General features: G+C 50.7%; 1 protein-coding gene across 1 annotated transcript; it reads left to right on the forward strand.

The window, feature by feature from the left end:
* Nucleotides 1–133: 133 nt before the first annotated feature.
* On the forward strand, nt 134–22,463 carry MAU2 (MAU2 sister chromatid cohesion factor). The gene is made up of 19 exons (XM_077788880.1): nt 134–553; nt 791–808; nt 1,056–1,121; nt 2,016–2,111; nt 3,083–3,177; nt 4,630–4,657; nt 6,204–6,359; nt 7,817–7,963; nt 8,921–9,011; nt 9,276–9,379; nt 10,349–10,426; nt 11,070–11,135; nt 11,363–11,446; nt 13,115–13,164; nt 13,379–13,456; nt 14,561–14,672; nt 17,374–17,464; nt 19,540–19,667; nt 20,300–22,463. The coding sequence occupies exons 1-19, from the start codon at nt 134–136 to the stop codon at nt 20,372–20,374; spliced, it is 1,983 nt and encodes a 660-aa protein (XP_077645006.1). The 3' UTR covers nt 20,375–22,463.
* Nucleotides 22,464–23,388: the final 925 nt, after the last annotated feature.

Genomic DNA, 23,388 nt, shown 5'->3' on the forward strand with positions numbered 1-23,388 from the left:
CCCGGTTCGCCCCGCGTTCCGTCGGTGCGGGAGGGCAGACTACAACTCCCACCGCCCCTCCGCGCCGGCGGCGTTCGGACTCCAAGTCCCGTCGTGCCCCGCGCCCCGCGGCGGTGTTGTCGGCGGCCCCAAGATGGCGGCGGTGGCGGCGGGCGCGGCGGCCCCTCAGCAGCCGCCGCCGCCTCAGCAGCCGCCGCAGCCGGCGGGAGGCGGCGGGAGCGGCTCCGGGGAGGCGGCGGGAGCGGCGGGCGGCGCGGGAGGCGGCGGCGGAGCTGCCGGAGGCGGCGGCGGCGCGGCGGGGCCTGCGGCGGGCTCGGGGTCGGGCGGCGGCGCGGCCGCGGGCGAGTCGTGGTACCTGGCGCTGCTGGGCCTGGCCGAGCATTTCCGCACGTCCAGCCCGCCCAAGGTGCGGCTGTGCGTGCACTGCCTGCAGGCCGTGCTGCCCCGCAAGCCCCCGGCCCGCATGGAGGCCCGCACGCACCTCCAGCTCGGCTCCGTCCTCTACCACCACACCCGCAACGGCGACCAGGCCCGCGGGCACCTGGAGAAGGCGGTGAGCGGCGCTGGGGCGGCCTCGGGGGCACCGGGCAGCGGCTGGGGGCGGTGGGCGCGGGGCTCCGGCTCTTGGAGAAGGTGAGGAGAGGCGGGAGGGGCGGCTGAGAGGTGCTGGCGGCGGGGGAAGATGAGGAGCAGGGCAGGCGGCGGTGGGAGGCTCCGGGCACGGAGCAGGAGGGTGCCAGGCGGTGCTGGGGGGGTTCGTGCCAGCCTAACCCGCTGTGTTCTCTTGCAGTGGCTGATATCCCAGCAGGTATCCTTTTCCCGGGATCCAGGAAAAGCTCCGTGCTTGGAACAGCTCCAAGGAAACCCCCAGAACACCTCAAGGGCCTGGGGACGGGGGCATGGGATGGGTGGTTTTAATGTGCTTTCACAGAACCGCAGGGTTTGGGTTGGAAGGGACCTTAAATCCCCTCTCACCCCCATTTTCCTGAGGGGTTTTGGAGGCTTTGCTGCTCTTTCCCACCCAGATTTTGTGTTTCCCTTAACCCTGGTGCCAGATCCCCCAGTTTGAAGATGTGAAGTTCGAGGCAGCCAGTTTGCTGTCGGAGCTCTACTGCCAGGAGGTGAGAGAACCCCCCAAAACCCCTCTGTGCCCCTCGGATTTGGGCTTGGAACGGGGTAATCCCATGAAAAAATCCCATTTCTGCCACGAGAGGCTTTTTTCCTTCCTTACTGAGGGAGTTCCTGCTGGAATTGCAGCAAGAGTTTCCCACTGCAAGAGGATTTTGCTTGGCCAAATAAATCTTTGGGTCCTTATTAAACGAATGTTAATTTTACGGGCAGGGGAGAGGGAGGGAAATCCATAATTTCCCTCAGGATTTTGAATATCCTGGAATGGTTTGGATTGGAAAGACCTTAAATCCCATCCAATCCCACCCTGCCACGTGCAGGGACACCTCCCAAAATCCCAGATTTCTCCAAACCTCCAAAACCCCAGATATCTCCAATCTTCCCAAAATCACAGATTTCTCCAATCTTCCCAAAATCCCAGATTTTTCCAGGCCTCCCAAAATCACAGGTTTCTCCAATCTTCCCAAAATCCCAGATTTCTTCAGTCCTCCCAAAACCCAGATTTCTCCTGTCAGATTTCTCCAATCCTCTCAAAATCCCAAATTTCTCCAATCTTCCCAAAATCCCAGATTTCTCCAATCTTCCCAAAATCCTAGATTTCTCCAGTCCTCCCGAAATCCCAGATTTCTCCTATCAGATTTCTTCAGTTCTCCCAAATCCCAGATTTCTCCAGTCCCATCCCGCCCTGCCGTGGCCATTCCAAGGACGGAGCAGCCCCAAACTTCTCCCACTTTAATTTTCTTTTTTTTTTCCAGCACTCTGACCCCTCCCAGCCTCGCCTCCGGGCGTGGTTTTCCCGGGAATTCCCGTGGTTTTCCCGGGAATTCCCGTGGTTTTCCCGGGAATTCCCAGCTGCTGGGTGCTGACTGGGGCTCTTTGCCTTGCAGAATTCCGTGGACACGGCCAAGCCCCTGCTGCGAAAAGCCATCCAGATCTCCCAGCAGACTCCCTACTGGCACTGCAGGCTGCTCTTCCAGCTGGCCGTGAGTCCCTGCAGCAGCAATTCCTGGGGAAAAATCCCTGGAAAAATCCTGCATCCCCCTTCAGAGCAGCCTGGAAGCCTTGCAGTCTGATGTTCCCTAAAACATTGCTGCAAACGGCTGCTTTTTATCCCTTTAGTTCCTAAAAATTTGTCGTTAGTGGAGAGGGAAAAGGCAGTTGGTGTTGGATTGGATCAAGGAATCGGCCAGGATCACTCTGTGGGAATCGGAGACCTGGAATTCCAAGGATGGAGGGAGAAAATCCATTTTGGGGTTTGCAGGGAGAGCAAATCCTGCTGGGGTTGGGAGCGTTGTTTTATGTCTAATGTGGGATGGGAGGAGTAGGAAAAGTAACCAGGAAAAGGAGCAAGGAAAAGAATCCAAGGAAAATTCTTGTTCCTGATTTGGAATACATTCCAAAATACTTGTAAATTAAAAAATATTTATAGGAATAGAGGCACGCTGAAGCGTATTTATGGAAAAAGAACTTTAATTCCCTTTGGATTAAGGAATATTTAGTTTTCCAGGAGTTCATCCTGAGGACTCCGAAGCTTTTCTTCTCCTTGGAGTTTCCCATTTTTCCCATTTCCTTGGAGCTTGTTCTCTTCCTGAATTCCCACCTGGGGTTGGGAACGGGATCAAATTTGGGAGCACACCTCGGAGGCTCCTCTTGCTGGGAAAACTCTTGCTCCAGTGTGACAGTCCCTGGGTTTTTTGGAGCTGTTGGGATCTGATCAACACTGGATTTTCACCCTTTGCCATTTTTAACCAATTTCTCACTAATTAGGAATTTGAAGGCGAAAAAAACCCTTCTGGGCTCAGACAAATCCTTGGAAACGCCACAGACGTCTTTGGAAAACGGGCGTGAAACCCCTTTAAGGAGCAGGAATTTGCAAATCCAGGGATAATGGTGTTTTCTTGGGATTCATGGAGCAAACCCTGAGTTTTTGTGGCTGTTTTTATTCCCGTTTCAGCAACTCCACACGCTGGAGAAGGATTTGGTGTCGGCCTGTGACCTGCTGGGCGTGGGGGCCGAGTACGCGCGCGTGGTGGGCTCCGAGTACACCAGGTGACAATTCCCGAGGGATCCCGGCATTCCCGCCTCAATTCCTGGGATTCCATCCCTGAATTCCCTGGGATTTCATCCCTGAATTCCCTGGGATTTCATCCCTGAGTTCCCTGGGATTTCCTGCCTCAGTTCCCTGGGATTCCATCCCTGAATTCCCTGGGATTTCATCCCTGAGTTCCCTGGGATTCCATCCCTGAATTCCCTGGGATTCCATCCCTGAATTCCCTGGGATTTCATCCCTGAATTCCCTGGGATTTCCCGCCTCAATTCCTGGGATTCCATCCCTGAGTTCCCTGGGATTTCATCCCTGAGTTCCCTGGGATTCCATCCCTGAATTCCCTGGGATTCCATCCCTGAGTTCCCTGGGATTTCCCGCCTGAATTTCCTGGGATTCCATCCCTGAATTCCCTGGGATTTTATCCCTGAATTCCCTGGGATTTCCCGCCTCAATTCCTGGGATTCCATCCCTGAGTTCCCTGGGATTTTATCCCTGAGTTCCCTGGGATTTCATCCCTGAGTTCCCTGGGATTCCATCCCTGAATTCCCTGGGATTCCATCCCTGAGTTCCCTGGGATTCCATCCCTGAATTCCCTGGGATTCCATCCCTGAGTTCCCTGGGATTTCCCGCCTGAATTTCCTGGGATTCCATCCCTGAATTCCCTGGGATTTTATCCCTGAGTTCCCTGGGATTTCATCCCTGAGTTTCCTGGGATTTCCCGTCTGAATTCCCTGGGATTTCCCGCCTGAATTCCCTGGGATTTCATCCCTGAATTCCCTGGGATTTCCTGCCTGAATTCTCTGGGATTCCATCCCTGAGTTCCCTGGGATTTCCCGCCTCAATTCCTGGGATTCCATCCCTGAGTTCCCTGGGATTTCCCGCCTCAATTCCTGGGATTTCATCCCTGAGTTCCCTGGGATTTCCCGCCTCAATTCCTGGGATTTCATCCCTGAATTCCCTGGGATTTCATCCCTGAGTTCCCTGGGATTTCATCCCTGAATTCCTGGGATTCCATCCCTGAATTCCCTGGGATTTCCCGCCTCAGTTCCTGGGATTTCATCCCTGAATTCCCTGGGATTTCCCGCCTGAATTCCCTGGGATTCCATCCCTGAATTCCCTGGGATTTCATCCCCAAGTTTCCTGGGATTCCCTGCCTGGATTTCCTCCCTGAATTCCCTGGGATTTCTTCTTGGAGTCCCCTGGGGTTTCCTGCCTGAATTCCCTGGGATTTCCCGCCTGAATTCCTGGGATTTCCTCCCTGAATTCTATGGAATTTCCTCCCCTAATTCCCTGGGAATTCCTCTATCAGCTGCCCTTATTCTCTTTTTCCCTGTTTTTAGTGGGAGAAAAAGGCAGATTTGTTTTTCCTGGTGGTTTGTTGGTTTGTTTGTTTGTTTTTTCCTGTGGATGGAGTAATTTCTTTTGGAATTTAACTTTATTTTCCTTTATTCCAGAGCTCTCTTTCTGCTCAGCAAGGGGATGGTGAGTTGCAAATCTTTTTAAAATAAATTATTCCCTGTTTAATTGCAAATTCCAGAGGATTTTTTTTTTTTTTGGGGGGGGAGAGAGGGGTGGGAATCAGGTGAATATTCCAATCCTAATTTCTGGAATTGGAGAATCCTGGAATTGGAGAATCCATTGAATTGGGGAATCCTAGAATTGGGGAATCTATGGAATTGGGGAATCCGTGGAATTGGGGAATCTATGGAACTGGAGAATCCATGGAATTGGAGAATCCTGGAATTGGGGAATCCTGAAATTGGGGAATCTATGGAATTGGGGAATCCATGGAAGTGGTGAATCCATGGTATTGGGGAATCCATGGAATTGGAGAATCCCTGGAATTGGGGAATCCCGGAATTGGGGAATTCTCCCGGCTTTCCCTTGGGATTGCCGTTCCTGAGGGATTCTCCCGGCTTTCCCTTGGAATTACCATTCCCGAAGGATTCTCCCGGCTGTCCCTTGGAATTACCATTCCCGAGGGATTCTCCCGGCTGTCCCTCGGGATTGCCATTCCCTCGGGATTCTCCCGGCTGTCCCCTGGCACTGCCATTCCCTCGGGATTCTCCCGGTTTCCCCTGGCATTGCCATTCCCTCGGGATTCTCCCGGCTGTCCCCTGGCACTGCCATTCCTGAGGGATTACCATTCCCTCGGGATTCTCCCGGTTTCCCCTGGCACTGCCATTCCCTCGGGATTCTCCCAGCTGTCCCCTGGCACTGCCATTCCCTCGGGATTCTCCCGGCTGTCCCCTGGCACTGCCATTCCTGAGGGATTACCATTCCCTCGGGATTCTCCCGGCTGTCCCTCGGGATTCTCCCGGTGTCCCCTGGCACTGCCATTCCCTCGGGATTCTCCCGGCTGTCCCCTGGCACTGCCATTCCCTCGGGATTCTCCCGGTTTCCCCTGGCACTGCCATTCCCTCGGGATTCTCCCGGCTGTCCCTCGGGATTCTCCCGGTTTCCCCTGGCGTTGCCATTCCCTCGGGATTCTCCCGGCTGTCCCTCGGCATTGCCATTCCTGAGGGATTACCATTCCCTCGGGATTCTCCCGGCTGTCCCCTGGCACTGCCATTCCCTCAGGATTCTCCCGGTGTCCCCTGGCACTGCCATTCCCTCGGGATTCTCCCGGCTGTCCCCTGGCACTGCCATTCCCTCGGGATTCTCCCGCTTTCCCCTGGCACTGCCATTCCCTCGGGATTCTCCCGCTTTCCCCTGGCACTGCCATTCCCTCGGGATTCTCCCGCTTTCCCCTGGCACTGCCATTCCCTCGGGATTCTCCTGCTTTCCCCTGGCACTGCCATTCCCTCGGGATTCTCCCGGTGTCCCCTGGCACTGCCATTCCCTCGGGATTCTCCCGGTTTCCCCTGGCACTGCCATTCCCTCGGGATTCTCCCGCTTTCCCCTGGCACTGCCATTCCCTCGGGATTCTCCCGCTTTCCCCTGGCACTGCCATTCCCTCGGGATTCTCCCGCTTTCCCCTGGCACTGCCATTCCCTCGGGATTCTCCCGCTTTCCCCTGGCACTGCAGCTGCTGCTGATGGAGCGGAAGCTGCAGGAGGTGCACCCGCTGCTGACGCTGTGCGGGCAGATCGTGGAGAACTGGCAGGGCAACCCCATCCAGAAGGAATCGCTGCGGGTCTTCTTCCTGGTGCTGCAGGTCACGCACTACCTGGACGCCGGGCAGGTACGGGAACAGCCCCACGGGATTGGGGGATTTCATGGAAGCGAGCTCCTCTTGGCTTCGTTCCGAATGGCGTGGCTCGCGGTAGTCGAGAGACGTCCCTTAGGTTTTTATATCGTTTATGTTTTTACGTAAATTGTGTAAAAATTATATAAATTTATATAATAGACATACAATTTATATCTTTGTATTTATATATATATATATATGTATATACAAAGACATAAATTGTATGTATATTTTATATATATATATATATATACATTATATTTTTGTGTATTTATATATTTTTGTATGGTCTCTGATGAGATTTTCAGGGTTGGGAATCGCTCTCCCGGAGCATCCCAGCAGCAGGATGTGAGGAATTCTGGCAGGGATGTGAGGAATTCCAGAGGGAATGGTTGGGAATTGCTGGGAATGGTTGGGAATTGCTCTCCCGGAGCATCCCAGCAGCAGGATGTGAGGAATTCTGGAGGGAATGGTTGGGAATTGCTCTCCCGGAGCATCCCAGAGGCAGGGATGTGAGGAATTCCATTGGGAATGGCTGGGAATTGCTGGGAAGGGTTGGGAATTGCTCTCCCGGAGCATCCCAGCAGCAGGATGTGAGGAATTCTGGCAGGGATGTGAGGAATTCCAGAGGGAATGGTTGGGAATTGCTGGGAATGGTTGGGAATTGCTCTCCCGGAGCATCCCAGCAGCAGGATGTGAGGAATTCTGGCAGGAATGTGAGGAATTCCAGAGGGAATGGTTGGGAATTGCTGGGAATGGTTGGGAATTGATCTCCCGGAGCATCCCAGCAGCAGGATGTGAGGAATTCTGGCAGGAATGTGAGGAATTCCAGAGGGAATGATTGGGAATTGCTGGGAATGATTGGGAATTGCTCTCCCAGAGCATCCCAGCAGTAGGGATGTGAGGAATTCCATTGGGAATGGCTGAGAATTGGTGGTCAGGGAGCATCCCAGCAGCAGGATGTGAGGAATTCCAGAGGGAATGGCTGGGAATTGCTCTCCCAGAGCATCCCAGCAGTAGGGATGTGAGGAATTCCAGAGGGAATGGCTGGGAATTGGTGGGAATGGTTGGGAATTGCTCTCCCAGAGCATCCCAGCAGCAGGGATGTGAGGAATTCCAGAGGGAATGGCTGGGAATTGGTGGGAATGGTTGGGAATTGCTCTCCCAGAGCATCCCAGCGGTAGGGATGTGAGGAATTCCATTGGGAATGGTTGGGAATTGCTCTCCCAGAGCATCCCAGCAGCAGGATGTGAGGAATTCTGGAGGGAATGGTTGGGAATTGGTGGGAATGGTTGGGAATTGGTGGGAATGGTTGGGAATTGGTGGGAATGGTTGGGAATTGCTCTCCCGGAGCATCCCAGAGGCAGGGATGTGAGGAATTCCGGAGGGCCGTGAGGAATTCCGGAGGGCCGTGAGGAATTCCGGAGGGAACGCGCGGGACTCGCTCACAGGTGAAGAGCGTGAAGCCGTGCCTGAAGCAGCTGCAGCAGTGCATCCAGACCATCTCCACCCTGCACGACGACGAGATCCTGCCCAGCAACCCCGCCGACCTCTTCCACTGGCTGCCCAAGGAGCACATGTGTGTGCTGGTCTACCTGGTGAGAGCTAATTACTGCTAATTGCCCTTAATGAGCGCTCTGGAGCCAGCGGGTTTGGAGCTGCTTTGGGCTGCTTTTCCCGCAGGGCCCTGGGGGGATGCTGAGGGGGCTGCTCAGTGTGTCAGGAGATTCCCGGCTGGAAACGGGGATTAATTAATTAATTATTACATTGTTTATTAATTAGTACCTGACTCAAATGGAAATGGAGTAATTTGTAAAAATCAGAGCCACTTTGGCTTAATTTTATCAACTGTTTGGTGCTTTTTTCCCTTTCAGCGGCCCTGGGGTGATGCTGAGGGTGCTGCTCAGTGTGTGAGGAGATTCCAGGCTGGACATGGGGATTAATTAATTAATTATTAATTAAATTATTATTTAACATCCAACTTAGATGAAAATTGAGTTATTTATACAAAAGAAAAGCACTTTGGCTTAATTTTATCACCTGTTTGGTGCTTTTTTCCCCCTCAGCGGCCCTGGGGTGATGCTGAGGGGGCTGCTCAGTGTGTGAGGAGATTCCAGGCAGGAAACGGGAATTAATTTATTAATAACTCATTAATTCATTAATTAATACCTGAGTCAAATGAAAATTGAGTCATTTGCACAAAGCAGAACCGCTTTGGCTTAATTATATCAGCTTGAGGAGAGCTGGATTTGGAATTGCTGAAGGATTTTGTTCCATTTCTTGGAGACAGTTCCGACCCTTGGTGACATTAAAAATCTGGGATTTGAGGAATTCCGTGAATTCCCAGCCCTTCTCTCTCTGCCCAGACAAATTTTGGGAATTGTGGAATGGTTGGGGTGGGAAGGAACTTTAAAATAATCTGTTCCCACCCTCTCAGTCACACCTCCCACCATCCTGGGGTGCTCCAGGACTTCCCAGGGATTTCCGCTGTGGGAATTGCAGCCCAGGTGGGAATTGCAGCCCAGGTGGGTAATGCGTGCTGTGCTTCCCTGCAGGTGACAGTGATGCATTCCATGCAGGCAGGCTACCTGGAGAAGGCTCAGAAGTACACGGACAAAGCCCTCATGCAGCTGGAGAAGCTCAAAAGTAAGGAAAAAGGACTTGGAGTTCAGCTGGATTCCAGGAAAATCCTGGAAAATCCCGTTATTTGCTCCTCATTTAAACCCATCCCGCAGCCTGGTTGAGTTGCTGGGTCAGCCTAAGACTGAAACCAAGATTAAACCCCTGATTTTAAGGCCAGGTGGTGGCTTTGGAGTACAAAAATGAGATTTTTGGGTGGTTTTTTTTTTTGGGGTGGGATTTGAAACATTCCACAAATGCCTGATGGAATTGCTCCTGCTCCTTTCCCAGTGCTGGACTGCAGCCCCATCCTGTCCTCATTCCAAGTGATTCTGTTGGAACACATCATCATGTGCAGGCTGGTCACGGGACACAAAGCCACAGCCCTGCAGGAGGTAACGTGGGAATTCCAGCCCTTCTTGCCTGGGAATGGCTCCCAAAAAATGGGAATGTTCTGCAGGAACAGCCTTTAAAATGTGGGAATTCCAGCCTTTCCCGGCTGGGAATGGCTCCCCAAAAAATGGGAATATTCTGCAGGAACAGCATTCAAAACATGGGAATTCCAGCATTTCCTGCCTGGGAATGGCTCACAAAAAATGGGAATATCCTGCAGGAACAGCCTTTAAAATGTGGGAATTGCAGTTTTGGGCTCAGGTGGGAATTCCTGCTGGGGTAATCATGGATTCAGCCAGCCTTGGTGGGGCTCAGGACTTGGGAAATGTGGGATTGGCTCCTCTAAAACGTTAATTAAGGGCACTTTGGAATTGATCATGGAATAATCAATAATTGATTGGATTGGCACCTTCCTGGTGGCAATTCCAGGCTGATTCCAGTGTTTTTTTTCCCATTCCATCCATTCCAGAGTGGCCCCTTCCTCTTCCAGTCCTTGCCTCGTCCAGGTGTTTCCCATTTTTTCACATTCCTGCTTTTCCTCCTCTTTCCTGGTTGATTTGTGCTGTTCCAGAGGAAGCTGAACATTCTTTTTCCCATTTTTCCAATCATTTTAAAATCGTGGGGATCCATCCCGGGACAGGATCACCCAATCCTTGCTGTCAGCTTTACTGGGAATGTGCTGGGAATGGGGAGGGGTTCAGCCTCCTGCTCCAGTCTCCAGGAACTCGCCCCAATCCCAGATTTTGGGAGCTTTTATCCCACTTTTCCTGGAAAATCTGGAGCGCTTCAGGAGTGGCCGTGAATTCCAGGGGGTGGAGGAAACCATTCCAAAGCATTTGGGATGTGGGAGGGATGTGAGGAAATCCCTTTTCACACCCAGCCCCGGAGATGCTGGAGCCGATCCCTGCATCCATGAGGGGAGCGAGGAGCGGGATTTGGGTGGAAAAACGGGGAATTGTGTTCTTTCCCAGATTTCCCAGGTCTGCCAGCTGTGCCAGCAGTCCCCCAGGCTCTTCTCCAACCACGCTGCCCAGCTGCACACGCTCCTGGTGAGTTTTTGGGGTGAAACCTGGGGATTCTGCATCCCACACAGAATTCCAGAGAGGAGATTCCCTGGGAATTACAGATCTGCATCCTGCACTGCTGCGGGAGCTCATCCCCGCCTTGAAACCCTTTGGAAGTGGAATTCCAGGATGGCTTGGGTGGGGCAGGGGCACTTCCCACTATCCCAGGCTGCTCCAGCAGCTCCTGGAGAGAAAATCCCACTTTTCTGTGGAGGAAATTCCCTGGATTTGGCTTTTCCGGGGTGTTTTTGCCATCAAGGCCTTGCCTGGTAGCAGTTCCTTCATGAAGGGAGGGGGAATTTGGGAGGAATCAGCTGGAAAAAGGGAAATCCAGGGATTTCAGCTGTGCCTACTGGAGATGGTTTTCTGTGGGAATTGTGGCAGGGGAAGGATTTTTGTAGGGAATACTGAGTTTTCCATAATTTTAAGAAAGCCTTTTTTTAAGCTAAATTAAGCTTTTTTTTTTTTTTTCCCATGAATAATTTATTTTAAAGGACATTTTGTGAAAATACCCGATTTTCCCCACACTCGAGACTCATTGCTCCCTTTTTCCTGCTCTTATCCCAACATTTCCATGGATTCAGGAATGTTTTGGGCTGCATTCCCAAAAATACCCTTTCTTTTCCAGGGTCTCTACTGCATCTCTGTCAACTGCATGGATAACGCAGAAGCACAATTCACTACAGCACTGAGGGTGAGATTTTATTCCCAAATTTTCTCGTGGAAACTTGAGGATGGCAACGTGAATTTGGAAGGGAAGCCATCCTTAATTCCATTACTCATTAATGATTTTCCTTGGATTGTGGGGGGATTTTCATCAAAATATCGACGTGTGATTTTTTTTTAAGCCAGGAATTTTTAATGGGAATGAATGAATCGTGAGGAAAAGGCTGAAATATGTGGGAATTTTCTCCTTTCCAGCTCACAACCCACCAGGAGCTGTGGGCGTTTATTGTCACCAACCTGGCCAGCGTCTACATCCGGGAGGGGAATCGGCACCAGGAGGTGAGCTGGGCTCTCCCCGAATCCCGCTTTTCTGGGCACAGAATCCCGGGATTTGCCTTTTCCTGCGTGCTTTTGCCATCAGGGCCTTGCTGGCAGCAGCTCCTTCATGAGGGGAGTGAGAAATCCCCTTTTTCAGTGGAGAAAATTCCTGGGATTTGCCTTTTCCTGGGAATTTTTGCCATCCAGACCTTGCTGGCAGCAGTTCCTTCATGAGGGAGTGAGAAATTGCAACTTTCTGTGGAGAAAATTCCTGGGATTTGGGTTTTTCTGGGAATTTTCTATTAAGGCCTTTCTGGCAGCAGCTCCTTCATGAGGGGAGTGAGAAATCCCCTTTTTCTGTGGAGAAAATTCCTGGGATTTGCCTTTTCCTGGGAATTTTTGCCATCCAGACCTTGCTGGCAGCAGCCAGTTCATGAGGGAGTGAGAAATTGCAACTTTCTGTGGAGAAAATTCCTAGGATTTGGTTTTATCTGGGTGTTTTTCCCATCAGGGTCTTGCTGGCAGCAGCTCCTTCATCAGGAAGTGAGAAATCCCCTTTTTCTGTGGAGAAAATTCCTGGGATTTGCCTTTTCCTGGGAATTTTTGCCATCCAGACCTTGCTGGCAGCAGCCTGTTCATGAGGGGAGTGAGAAATCTCAACTTTCTGTGGAGAAAATTCCTGGGATTTGCCTTTTCCTGGGCATTTTTTCCATCAGGGCCTTGCTGGCAGCAGCTCCTTCATGAGGGGAATGAGAAATCCCAGTTTTCTGTGGAGAAAATTCCTGGAATTTGTGTTTTCCTGGGAATTTTTGCCATCCAGACCTTGCTGGCAGCAGCTCCTTCATGAGGGGAATGAGAAATCCCAGTTTTTCTGGGAAAAAATCCCAGGATTTGGTTTTATCTGGGTGTTTTTCCCATCAGGGCCTTGCTGGCAGCAGCTCCTTCATGAGGGGAATGAGAAATCCCCTTTTTCTGTGGAGAAAATTCCTGGGATTTGCCTTTTTCTGGGAATTTTTGCCATCCAACCTTGCTGGCAGCAGCTCCTTCATCAGGGATTGGGAATTCCTGAGGAATCGTCTGGAAAATTCCAAATATTCTAAATTATTCCCAGAATTCTTCCCATTGGAATGAAGTTTTACTCTTTCATGTGTCATTCAACCCCTTGGCTTCATTTTCCATCCATTTTCCATCATTTTCCATAATTTTCCATATCCAGCAGTTTGGGGGCATCACAGAAATAACCAAAAAATAGGGATCTGCTCCTGAGTTTTGCTGTTTTATTCCCAAAATTCTCTATTTTCACCCTCCCAGACCCCTCAGGGATTTGCCTTGGGAAGATTCTCCCCAGGAATTTTGCTTCCTGCACACAAAATTGGGGAAAAACCATTGAGAAGCAAAAAAACAGCTTTAAAAATTGTTAATTCTTTAATTCAATTCTATATCAATAGAATCCAATATCAAATTCATTATCAGATCCACCAGCTCCAAGTTTTCCTTGGGAATATGATTATCCAGGAAATGCGGTGCAGTTGGAGGAGGTTTGGGATAAAACTTTGATTTTTGGGATCAAAGCAAGCCTAAAATTCCCAATATTGGGATGAACTTGGGTTGGTTGGGGTGGATTTCAGTGTTTTGGTGTTGGTTTTTCCTTGGAAAATCCATTTTCCCTTTTCCTCTCCCATTTTCCAGCTCTACAGTTTATTGGAAAGGATAAATCCCGACCACAACTTCCCAGTGAGGTGAGAATTCCAGCAAATCCCAACATCCCGGGCTGGGAATGACGGATTTGCAGCAGGATTTTCAACAGATCAGGGGGAAAAACCCAACCTAACTCCAAGGGAAAACTCGGGATGGGGCGGAAATGGAATATTGTGCTTGGGAGCTGGATTTTGGGCTGGAATTCCTGGGAATTGGGGTGGGATCCTGAGGTATCCGTGGGTTTTTTTTCCATAGCTCCCACTGTCTCCGGGCCGCAGCGTTCTACATCCGAGGGCTCTTCTCCTTTTTCCAGGGAAGATACAACGAGGCCAAGTGAGTCCCAGCCCTGGGAAAATGTGGGAAAAACTGGGAAAAACTGTGGGAAAACTCAGCCTGGCTTTTTGGGATGGCAGAGGGAATGCCAAGGCTTCACCCCCATCCCATTCCCACGGATTCCTCCTGGATTGGCTGGGGGATGTGGTGGGGATTGAGCTCCTTCCTCGGGAATCCTGGGAACGTCATTCCCTGCAATCCCAGGGAATCCTTGGGATTTTATTCCCTGCAGTGTGTATAAATCCTTGGGAGTCTTGGGAGCTTGTTCTCTTCAGTCCTAAGGAATCCTTGGGAATGTTCTTCCCTGCGATCCTTGGGAATCCTTGGGACTCTTGGACTTTTATCCCTGTGAATCCTTGGGAATTTTGGGCATTTTATTCCCTGCAATTCCAGGGACTCCTTGGGATCTCATTCCCTGCAATCCCAGGGAATGTTGGGAATGTTATTCCCCGGAATCCTTGTGAATCTTGGGATTTTCATCCCTGGAATCGTTGGGAATCTTGGGAAAGTTATTCCCTGCAATCCCAGGGAATCTTGGGAAAATTATTCCCTGCAATCCCAGAGAATCTTGGGAAAGTTATTCCCTGCAATCCCAGGGAATGTTGGGAAAGTTATTCCCATGAATCCTTGGGAATCATTGGGATCTTGGGAAAGTTATTCCCTGCAATCCTTGGGAATCTTGGGAAAATTATTCCCTGCAATCCCAGGGAATGTTGGGAATGTTATTCCCTGCAATCCCAGGGAATTTTGGGATCTTATTCCCTGCAATCCTTGGGAATCTTGGGGTTTTAATACCTGGAATCCTTGGGGTTTTATTCCCTGAAATCCTTGGGAATCTTGGGATTTTAATACCTGAAATCCTTGGGAATCTTGGGGTTTTAATGCCTGCAATCCCAAGGAAGGGAATTCCAGTTTTCCAGGGAATTTTATTCCCCAAATCCTGAGATTTTAACCCCTGCAATGCCGCGGAACCCTGGGGAGCCTCGCGGCCTCTCGTCCCGAGGCTCCGCACCTTCCAAGATCCCAATCCAAGCAGAAACTCGGGAATCGCCTTTCCCGGGAGCCACCCCCACGCCGCCTTTCCCGGCGTTCCCGCTTTTCCAGGCGCTTCCTGCGGGAGACGCTGAAGATGTCGAACGCCGAGGACCTGAACCGGCTGACGGCGTGCTCGCTGGTGCTGCTGGGCCACATCTTCTACGTGCTGGGCAACCACAGGGTGAGCCGGGATCCCGGGATGGGCATTCCCGGGAGCCCCCGCAGCATCCGGGGCCATCCCGGGGAAATTCCAGAGGAAATCCCGGGGGAAATCCGGATGGGCCTGAGAAAAATGGGATTTTTAAAGGGATTTTTAGAGCTGTCGCATCCAAATTTGGGGTTTTCTTCCCTCTGCATCATCCCAATCCTCAGAATCCTGGAATGGGCATTCCCAGAAATTCCCACCAAAAAAATCCCGGAGGAAATCCCAAAGGAAATCCGGATGGGCCTGGGAAAAATGGGATTTTAAAGGGATTTTTAGGGCTGTCGCATCCAAATTTGGGGTTTTCTTCCCTCTGCATCATCCCAGTCCCTGGAGTCCTGGAATTGGCATTCTCAGAAACCCCCAGAAATCATCCCGGAGGAAATTCCAAAGGAAATCCGGATGGGCCTGGGAAAAATGGGATTTTAAAGGGATTTTTAGGGTTGTCGCATCCAAATTTGGGGTTTTCTTCCCACTGCATCATCCCAATCCTCAGAATCCTGGAATGGGCATTCCCAGGAATTCCCACTAAAAATATCCCGGAGGAAATCCCGGGGGAAATCCGGATGGGCCTGGGAAAAACGGGATTTTTAAAGGGATTTTTAGGGCTGTCGCATCCAAATTTGGAATTTTCTTCCCTCTGCATCATCCCAATCCCCAGAATCCTGGAATTGGCATTCTCAGAAATTCCCACTAAAAATCCCGGAAGAAATTCCAAAGGAAATCCGGATGGGCCTGGGAAAAATGGGATTTTAAAGGGATTTTTAGGGCTGTCGCATCCAAATTTGGGGTTTTCTTCCCTCTGCATCATCCTAATCCTCAGAATCCTGGAATGGGCATTCCCAGAAATTCCCACCAAAAAAATCCCGGAGGAAATCCCAAAGGAAATCCGGATGGGCCTGGGAAAAACGGGATTTTTAAAGGGTTTTTTAGGGCTGTTGCATCCAAATTTGGGATTTTCTTCCCTCTGCATCATCCCAGTCCCTGGAGTCCTCAAATTGGCATTCCCAGAAACCCCCAGAAATCATCCTGGAGGAAATCCCAAAGGAAATCCGGATGGGCCTGGGGAAAACGGGATTTTTAAAGGGATTTTTAGGGCTGTCGCATCCAAATTTGGGGTTTTCTTCCCTCTGCATCATCCCAATCCCCAGAATCCTGGAATGGGCATTCCCAGGAATTCCCACTAAAAAAATCCCGGAGGAAATTCCAAAGGAAATCCGGATGGGCCTGGGGAAAATGGGATTTTTAAAGGGATTTTTACGGCTGTCGCATCCAAATTTGGGATTTTCTTCCTTCTGCATCATCTCAATCCCCAGAATCCTGGAATTGGCATTCTCAGAAACCCCCAGAAATCATCCCGGAGGAAATCCCAAAGGAAATCCGGATGGGCCTGGGAAAAATGGGATTTTTAAAGGGTTTTTTAGGGCTGTTGCATCCAAATTTTGGATTTTCTTCCCACTGCATCATCCCAATCCCCAGAATCCTGGAATTGGCATTCTCAGAAATTCCCACTAAAAATCCCGGAAGAAATTCCAAAGGAAATCCAGATGGGCCTGGGAAAAATGGGATTTTAAAGGGATTTTTAGGGCTGTTGCATCCAAATTTGGGGTTTTCTTCCCTCTGCATCATCCCAATCCTCAGAATCCTGGAATGGGCATTCCCAGAAATTCCCACTAAAAATCCTGGAGGAAATTCCAAAGGAAATCCGGATGGGCCTGGGAAAAATGGGATTTTTAAAGGGTTTTTTAGGGCTGTTGCATCCAAATTTGGGATTTTCTTCCCTCTGCATCATCCCAATCCTCAGAATCCTGGAATGGGCATTCCCAGGAATTCCCACCAAAAAAATTCCTGAGAAAATCCCAAAGGAAATCAGGATGTGCTTTGGAGGAATGGGATTTTTAAAGGGTTTTTTAGGGCTGTCGCATCCAAATTTTGGATTTTCTTCCCTCTGCATCATCCTAATCCTCAGAATCCTGGAATGGGCATTCCCAGAAACCGCCAGAAGCATCCCGGAGGAAATCCCAGGGCAAATCCCGGGGGAAATCCGGATGGGCCTGGGAAAAATGGGATTTTTAAAGGGTTTTTTAGGGCTGTCGCATCCAAATTTTGGATTTTCTTCCCACTGCATCATCCCAATCCCTCTGAATCCCTGGAATCCTGCAATTGGCATTCCCAGAACAAATCCCAAAAAATCCCTGAGAAACTCCCAGAGAAAATCAGGATGTGCCTGGGAAAAATGGGATTTTATTCCTTTCCATCCCAGGGAATCCTTGGGAATCTTGGGGTTTTATTCCCCGGAAATCCTAAGGAATTCTTGGGACTGCTATTCCCTTCCATCCCAAGGAATCTTTAGGAATCTTGGGATTTTATTCCTTTCCATCCCAGGAAATCCTTGGCATCTGATTCCTTTCCATCCCAGGGAACCCCTGGGAATTCTGGGCTTTTATTCCCTTCCACACCACGGATTCCTTGGGAATTTTGGGATTTTACTGCCTTCAATCCCAAGAAATCCTTGGGAATCTGCAGCACTTTCCTCCCTCCCCTCCCCATCGATCACAGCCACAAAAACCCAGTTTCCCACCGGGAATTTTCCGTCATTTCCGCTCGATCCCTGCTGGAAGGGGCAGGGGAAATTCCCCAATTCCCAGTTTTTCCCTTTCCCTTGCCGCTCTTTTCCCAGGAAAGCAACAACATGGTGGTGCCGGCCATGCAGCTGGCCAGCAAGATCCCGGACATGTCGGTGCAGCTCTGGTCCTCCGCCCTGCTCCGGGGTAAAGCCGGGATCGGGCGGCTCGGGATCCACAAAAACTGGGATAGAGCCTGGGGGAGAGGGGGAATGGGAATGGGAATGGGAATGGGAATGGGAATGGGAATGGGGAAAAGGGAAATGGGAATGGGAATGGGGAAAAGGGAAATGGGAATGGGAATGGGAATGGGAATGGGAATGGGAATGGGAATGGGAATGGGAATGGGAATGGGGAAAAGGGAAATGGGAATGGGGAAAAGGGAAATGGGAATGGGAATGGGAATGGGAATGGGAATGGGGAAAAGGGAAATGGGAATGGGAATGGGAATGGGAATGGGAATGGGAATGGGAATGGGCGGCTCCACGGAGCTCGGGATCCACAAAAACTGGGATAGAGCATTTGGGAGAGGGGGAATGGGAATGGGAATGGGAATGGGAATGGGCAGCTCCAGGGGAACTCGGGATCCACAAAAACTGGGATAGAGCATTGGGGAGAGGGGGAATTATCCCAGGGTTGTGGGGGAATGGGAATGGGCGGCTCCAGGGGAACTCGGGATCCATAAAAAAACTGGGATAGAGCATTTGGGAGAGGGGGAATGGGAGTGGGAATGGGAATGGGAATGGGAATGGGAATGGGAATGGGAATGGGAATGGGCGGCTCCAGGGGAACTCGGGATCCATAAAAAAACTGGGATAGAGCATTTGGGAGAGGGGGAATGGGAATGGGCAGCTCCAGGGGTGGTTTGGGATCAGGGATTATCCTGGAAAACTGGGAAAGAGCCTTTGGGAGGGTGGGAATGCTGGGGAAAATGTGGGAATTATCCCAGGGTTGTGGGGGAATGGGAATTGCAGCTCCAGGGGCTTTGGGATCCATAAAAACTGGGATACAGCCTTGGGAGAAAGTGGGAATTATCCCAGGGTTGTGGGGGAACGGGAATTTGTAACTCCAGGGGAATTCAGTGTCCACAAAAAACTGGGATAGAGCCTTGGGAAGGGTGGGAATTGGGGGATTATCCCAGGGGTGGGAATGTGCAGCTCCAGGGGAGCTTTGGGATCCTTGGGAATCCGTTTCCCTACAATCCCAAGGAACCTTTAGAAATCTTGGGATTTTATTCCTTCTCATCCCAGGGGATCCCTGGCAATTTTGGGATTTTATTCCCTGCAATCCCAGGGAATCCTTGGGATTTTGGTGCAGCCCCCAAACGCAGGGCAGGATTTTTGGGATGAGGGCGGTTTTGAGGTGGGAATGGGATAAATCCCAGGATTTTTCCACCTTCAGCCTCACCAGATGAGGCTGGAAAGCCCCAAAAAAATCCCAATCCAGGCAATCCCTGGGATTTGGGTGCTGCCAGGAGTTGGGAATTGGGGAAAAATCTGGGATTTCCGTGGAGCTTTCGGAGCAGGTTTAGCCTGAGCCAGAGGGAATTTTGGCACGGAACCCGGACCCAGGGCAGGGATTTTGGGATGGGGGCGGCTCCGAGGCGGGAAGGGGACAAATCCCGGGATTTTTCCAAGGCGGGAAGGGGCCAAATCCCGGGATTTCCCCGAGGCGGGAAGGGGCCAAATCCCGGGATTTCCCCGAGGCGGGAAGGGGACAAATCCCGGGATTTCCCCGAGGCGGGAAGGGGACAAATCCCGGGATTTCTCTGAGGCGGGAAGGGGACAAATCCCGGGATTTTCCCGAGGCGGGAAGGGGCCAAATCCCGGGATTTCCCCGAGGCGGGAAGGGGCCAAATCCCGGGATTTCTCTGAGGCGGGAAGGGGACAAATCCCGGGATTTTCCCGAGGCGGGAAGGGGCCAAATCCCGGGATTTCCCTGAGGCGGGAAGGGGCCAAATCCCGGGATTTCTCTGAGGTGGGAATGGGACAAATCCCGGGATTTCTCGGAGGCGGGAAGGGGACAAATCCCGGGATTTCTCTGAGGCGGGAAGGGGACAAATCCCGGGATTTCTCCGAGGCGGGAAGGGGACAAATCCCGGGATTTCTCTGAGGCGGGAAGGGGACGAATCCCGGGATTTCCCCGGGGCGAGAAGGGGACAAATCCCGGGATTTCCCTGAGGTGGGAATGGGACAAATCCCGGGATTTTTCCGCGTTCCCAGACCTGAACAAGGCGTGTGGCAATGCCATGGATGCCCACGAGGCCGCCCAGATGCACCAGAACTTCTCGCAGCAGCTGCTGCAGGATCACATCGAGGCCTGCAGCCTCCCCGAGCACAACCTGATCACGGTAATTCCCGGAATTCCCGGAATTCCCGACATTCCCGACATTCCCGGGGCAAAAAGGACCCTTCACCTCATTTGCACAGCTTTTTTTAATGGGTTTTTTTTTAGTGCTGTCCCATCCACAGTTGGGATTTTCCTCCCTCGGCGTCATCCCGATCCCTCCCAATCCCTGGAATCCTGGAATTGCCATTCCCAGGGAAAATATCCCGTAGGAAATCGGGATATGCCCGGGAATAACGGGATTTTTGACGGGTTTTTTCAGTGCTGTCACAGCCAAAGTTGGGATTTTCTTCCCTCCAGATCATCCAAACCCTTCCCAGTGGGATTTTGGCTTTGAAATACCAAAAAAAAACCCCAAAAAACCCAAATCCTGGAAAACCGAATCCCAGCAGGATTCCCTGGTGGAATGTGGGATTCCCTGGGAATTCCGTGATCCCGAGGGAACTTCTCCCATTTTTCCTGGGATTTTGGCTTTGAAATCCCAAAAAACCCCCTTGAAAACCGAATCCCAGCGGGATGTGGGGTTGGAATTTCGGATCCCTGGGGGAGGGTTAGGGTTTTCCTGGGAATGCCACGATGCCGAGGGAATTTTCTGGGAATTTTCCCCGGGATTCTGATCCCGTTTTTCCCTTGCAGTGGACGGATGGACCCCCCCCAGTCCAGTTCCAGGCCCAGAACGGCCCCACCACCAGCCTGGCCAGCCTGCTGTGAATTCCAGGAAAACTCCAGGAAAACTCCAGGAAAACTCCAGGAAAACTCCAGGATATCCACCAACAACATCCCAGGGGGGCGGGGGGGGGGGGAAAGCGTCAAAATCTTGGGAAAAGAAACAAAACAAATCCTTGGAAAAGCTTCGGAATTCCTCCTGGTAGCGAGAAGAAGCCAGGAATTTTCCAGGATGCCCGGAGCCTCCGGAGCTCTTTTCCCGGTGGGAATGTCCAGGTGAATCCCAAGGTTTGATCCTGGAGGGAATTCCCAGGAAAGGCTGGGAATTCCAGTGGGAAGCTCCGAATCCTCGGGGATAATTGGGATGAGGAAATCATGGATTGGATTCCCAGCTGGAATTCCCCTGAGGGGAAATTCCCATTTTTTTTGGGAAGGAGGAAATCCGGGATTTCCTGGGATGTCCCTCCCGCAGCCACAGCTCTTCCCCACGCCGTTGGCATTGGGAAAAATCCGGAATTTTCCTGCTGATCCCAAATTTTTCCAGGCTGGAGGCACCAGCCGTGCCTTAAGGATTCCCAAATCCTGGGAATAATCCTGATCCAGAAGTTTGGGATGGAATTCCAGCCTTGCCCTTGGCACAAAGTTCCCTTGTCCAGGTTAAACTCCCTGGTTTTAGCCCAGTTTTTTTTGGATTTCCCAGAAATCTGGGAATGCTGAATCCCAGAAAAAAGCTGGAAGTTTTTTCCAGGATCCCAGCAGTGCCTGGGGTGGAATCAAGTTGTTTTTCCCAGTTGGAATTCCTCCAGTTTTTTGGGAAAGGGGGAGGGAAAAGAACTCTGGAATTCTTGGAGAGAGGAAAACCAAAGCCCTGGAACTTCCAAGAGATTTTTGGGAATTTTGAATCCCAATGGATGGGGAAGGAACCTTAAAATTCCCTTAAAATCCCTTTAAAATTCCCTCATTCCCAGCATTTTTCCTTCCCAAATCCCACCTTTTTCCAGAGCAAGGAATTTTTTCCACTGAAATTCCTCAGTTTTTCCCTCTGGGATTCATTCCAGGGATGAGGTTTTTTTGTCCCGTTCCCAAAAATTTGGGATTTTCCAGGTTGTTTTTTTCTTTTTTTTCCCCCATGGAAATCCAGGTTCTGATTCTCTTGGAAAACTCCAGAGGACCTGGAAATCCCTGGAATTCTTGGGGATTGAGGATTGGGAGTTTTTATTACGGATTTTTTTGGGGATTAACCAAAACTCTTGGTGCCGTTGGAACTCAAAAAAAACCGGGAAAAAATCCCAAAAAATTCACAAATCCGGGGATTTTCCAGCCTGAATGCAGGGCTGGAATTCGTGTGGGAAATTCCAGAGGCTCCCGAGGGTTTTTTTGGGATCCCACCGAGACAGAACCATCCCAGGAATTTTGGGATCTGGGGATTTTCATCAGGAACTGGGGGAGTTTTCCCAGTTTTTGAGGTTTTTGGGAAGCATATTCCCAGTTTTTATCTCCTCTGGGGCTCACCAATTCCTTGGAATCTTTTTCCTTGGAATTTTCCTGCGTTGGGAAAGGCTGAAAATTCCGAATCCCATCCAGGAAATCCAAATTTTCCCTTTCTAACTCCGGAATGTTCCAGAATATTCTGGAATTTCAGGCCCGATATTCTGAATTTCCAATTCCGCTTGGAATGTTGGGATCCAAATCCCAAATTTTGGGCTGGAAAAGCCTCGGGATGATCCCAATCCCAGGGCAGGGACACTTCCACTATTCCAGGCTGCTCCCACCTGGACTTGAGCACTTCCAGGGCGGCCAAATCCCAAAAACTTTGGGAAAAACTCGGAAAAAAAATGGGGGAAAAAATCCCAATTCTGGAGAGCTGCGGTTGGGGCCGAGCTTTGGGAATTCCCCAGGGAATTTTCTGGGGGAAAAGCGCCGTTCCCACCCCTGGAGCCGCCGAGGAAGGAGCAGAATTCCCAAAAATCCCCAATTTTCCGCCTTCAATCTCCCGTGCAAATCCCTCAGAATGGGTGAACCGGCCGGAAAATCCCGCGGGAATCCCGGGGGCTCCTCCGGAATTCCCGAATTCCCCACGGAAATTCCCATGTACAGAGCTTTTTACCATTGTATATTAAATTATTTAATAGCTTTTCGTGGCAGTTTTTCCTTCTTTTTTTGTCCATGGAGCAGAGCTGGGAAGGAGGAGCTGGAATTCCTGGGGATTTTGGAGGAAAACGGGAAAATCCAGGATTTTCTCTGCAGGTTGGTTTCATTGAGAGTTTTGCTTCCTAAAATCATGGAATTCTCTGGAGAAATGAGCACAAAATCCTGGAAATCAGGATTAATGGCCGGGATTTCTCCCTAAAATCCCATCCCTGGTGTGGACAGCTTAAAAAAAATGGGATTTCTGTCCAGAGCCTGCAGCTGTTTTCCCTCTGGATCCCATTCCCAAAGAATCCCCCCCAAAAAATCCCCAAAACAGCTCCAAAATCCCCATAAATTCCCCCCACAATTCCAAAAAAATCCCCAAAAATTCCTCCAAAAAATCCTCAAAAATCCCCCAAATATTCCCAAAAAATCTTCCCAGAAAATCCCCTAAAAATTTCTCCAAAAAATCATGAAAAATCCTAAAAAATCTCCAAGAAATCCCCCCCAAAATTCCCCAAATCCCACTTTTCTCCGGAGCTGGGAATTCCCGGCTCTGTGGCGGAACTTTTCCCCGGATTTCCCGCTGGAGCTGCCAGAATTCCGGGATAACTCCGGATTCCAGGGGTGCTCCCAGCGCCTGGAATTGGGGTTCGTTCCCAGATTTTTCTCTCATTCCTGTGGGAAATTCCAACCAAACGGAGCCGATCCCAAATCCCAGTGGGAATGATCCCAAATCCCAGCGGGAACGACCCCAAATCCCAATGGGAATGATCCCAAATCCCAATGGGAACGATCCCAAATCCCAGTGGGAATGATCCCAAATCCCAGCGGGAACGACCCCAAATCCCAGTGGGAACGATCCCAAATCCCAATGGGAATGATCCCAAATCCCAATGGGAACGATCCCAAATCCCAATGGGAACGAT

Source organism: Lonchura striata, chromosome 28, assembly GCF_046129695.1.
Source record: "Lonchura striata isolate bLonStr1 chromosome 28, bLonStr1.mat, whole genome shotgun sequence".
Lineage (NCBI taxonomy): Eukaryota > Metazoa > Chordata > Aves > Passeriformes > Estrildidae > Lonchura > Lonchura striata.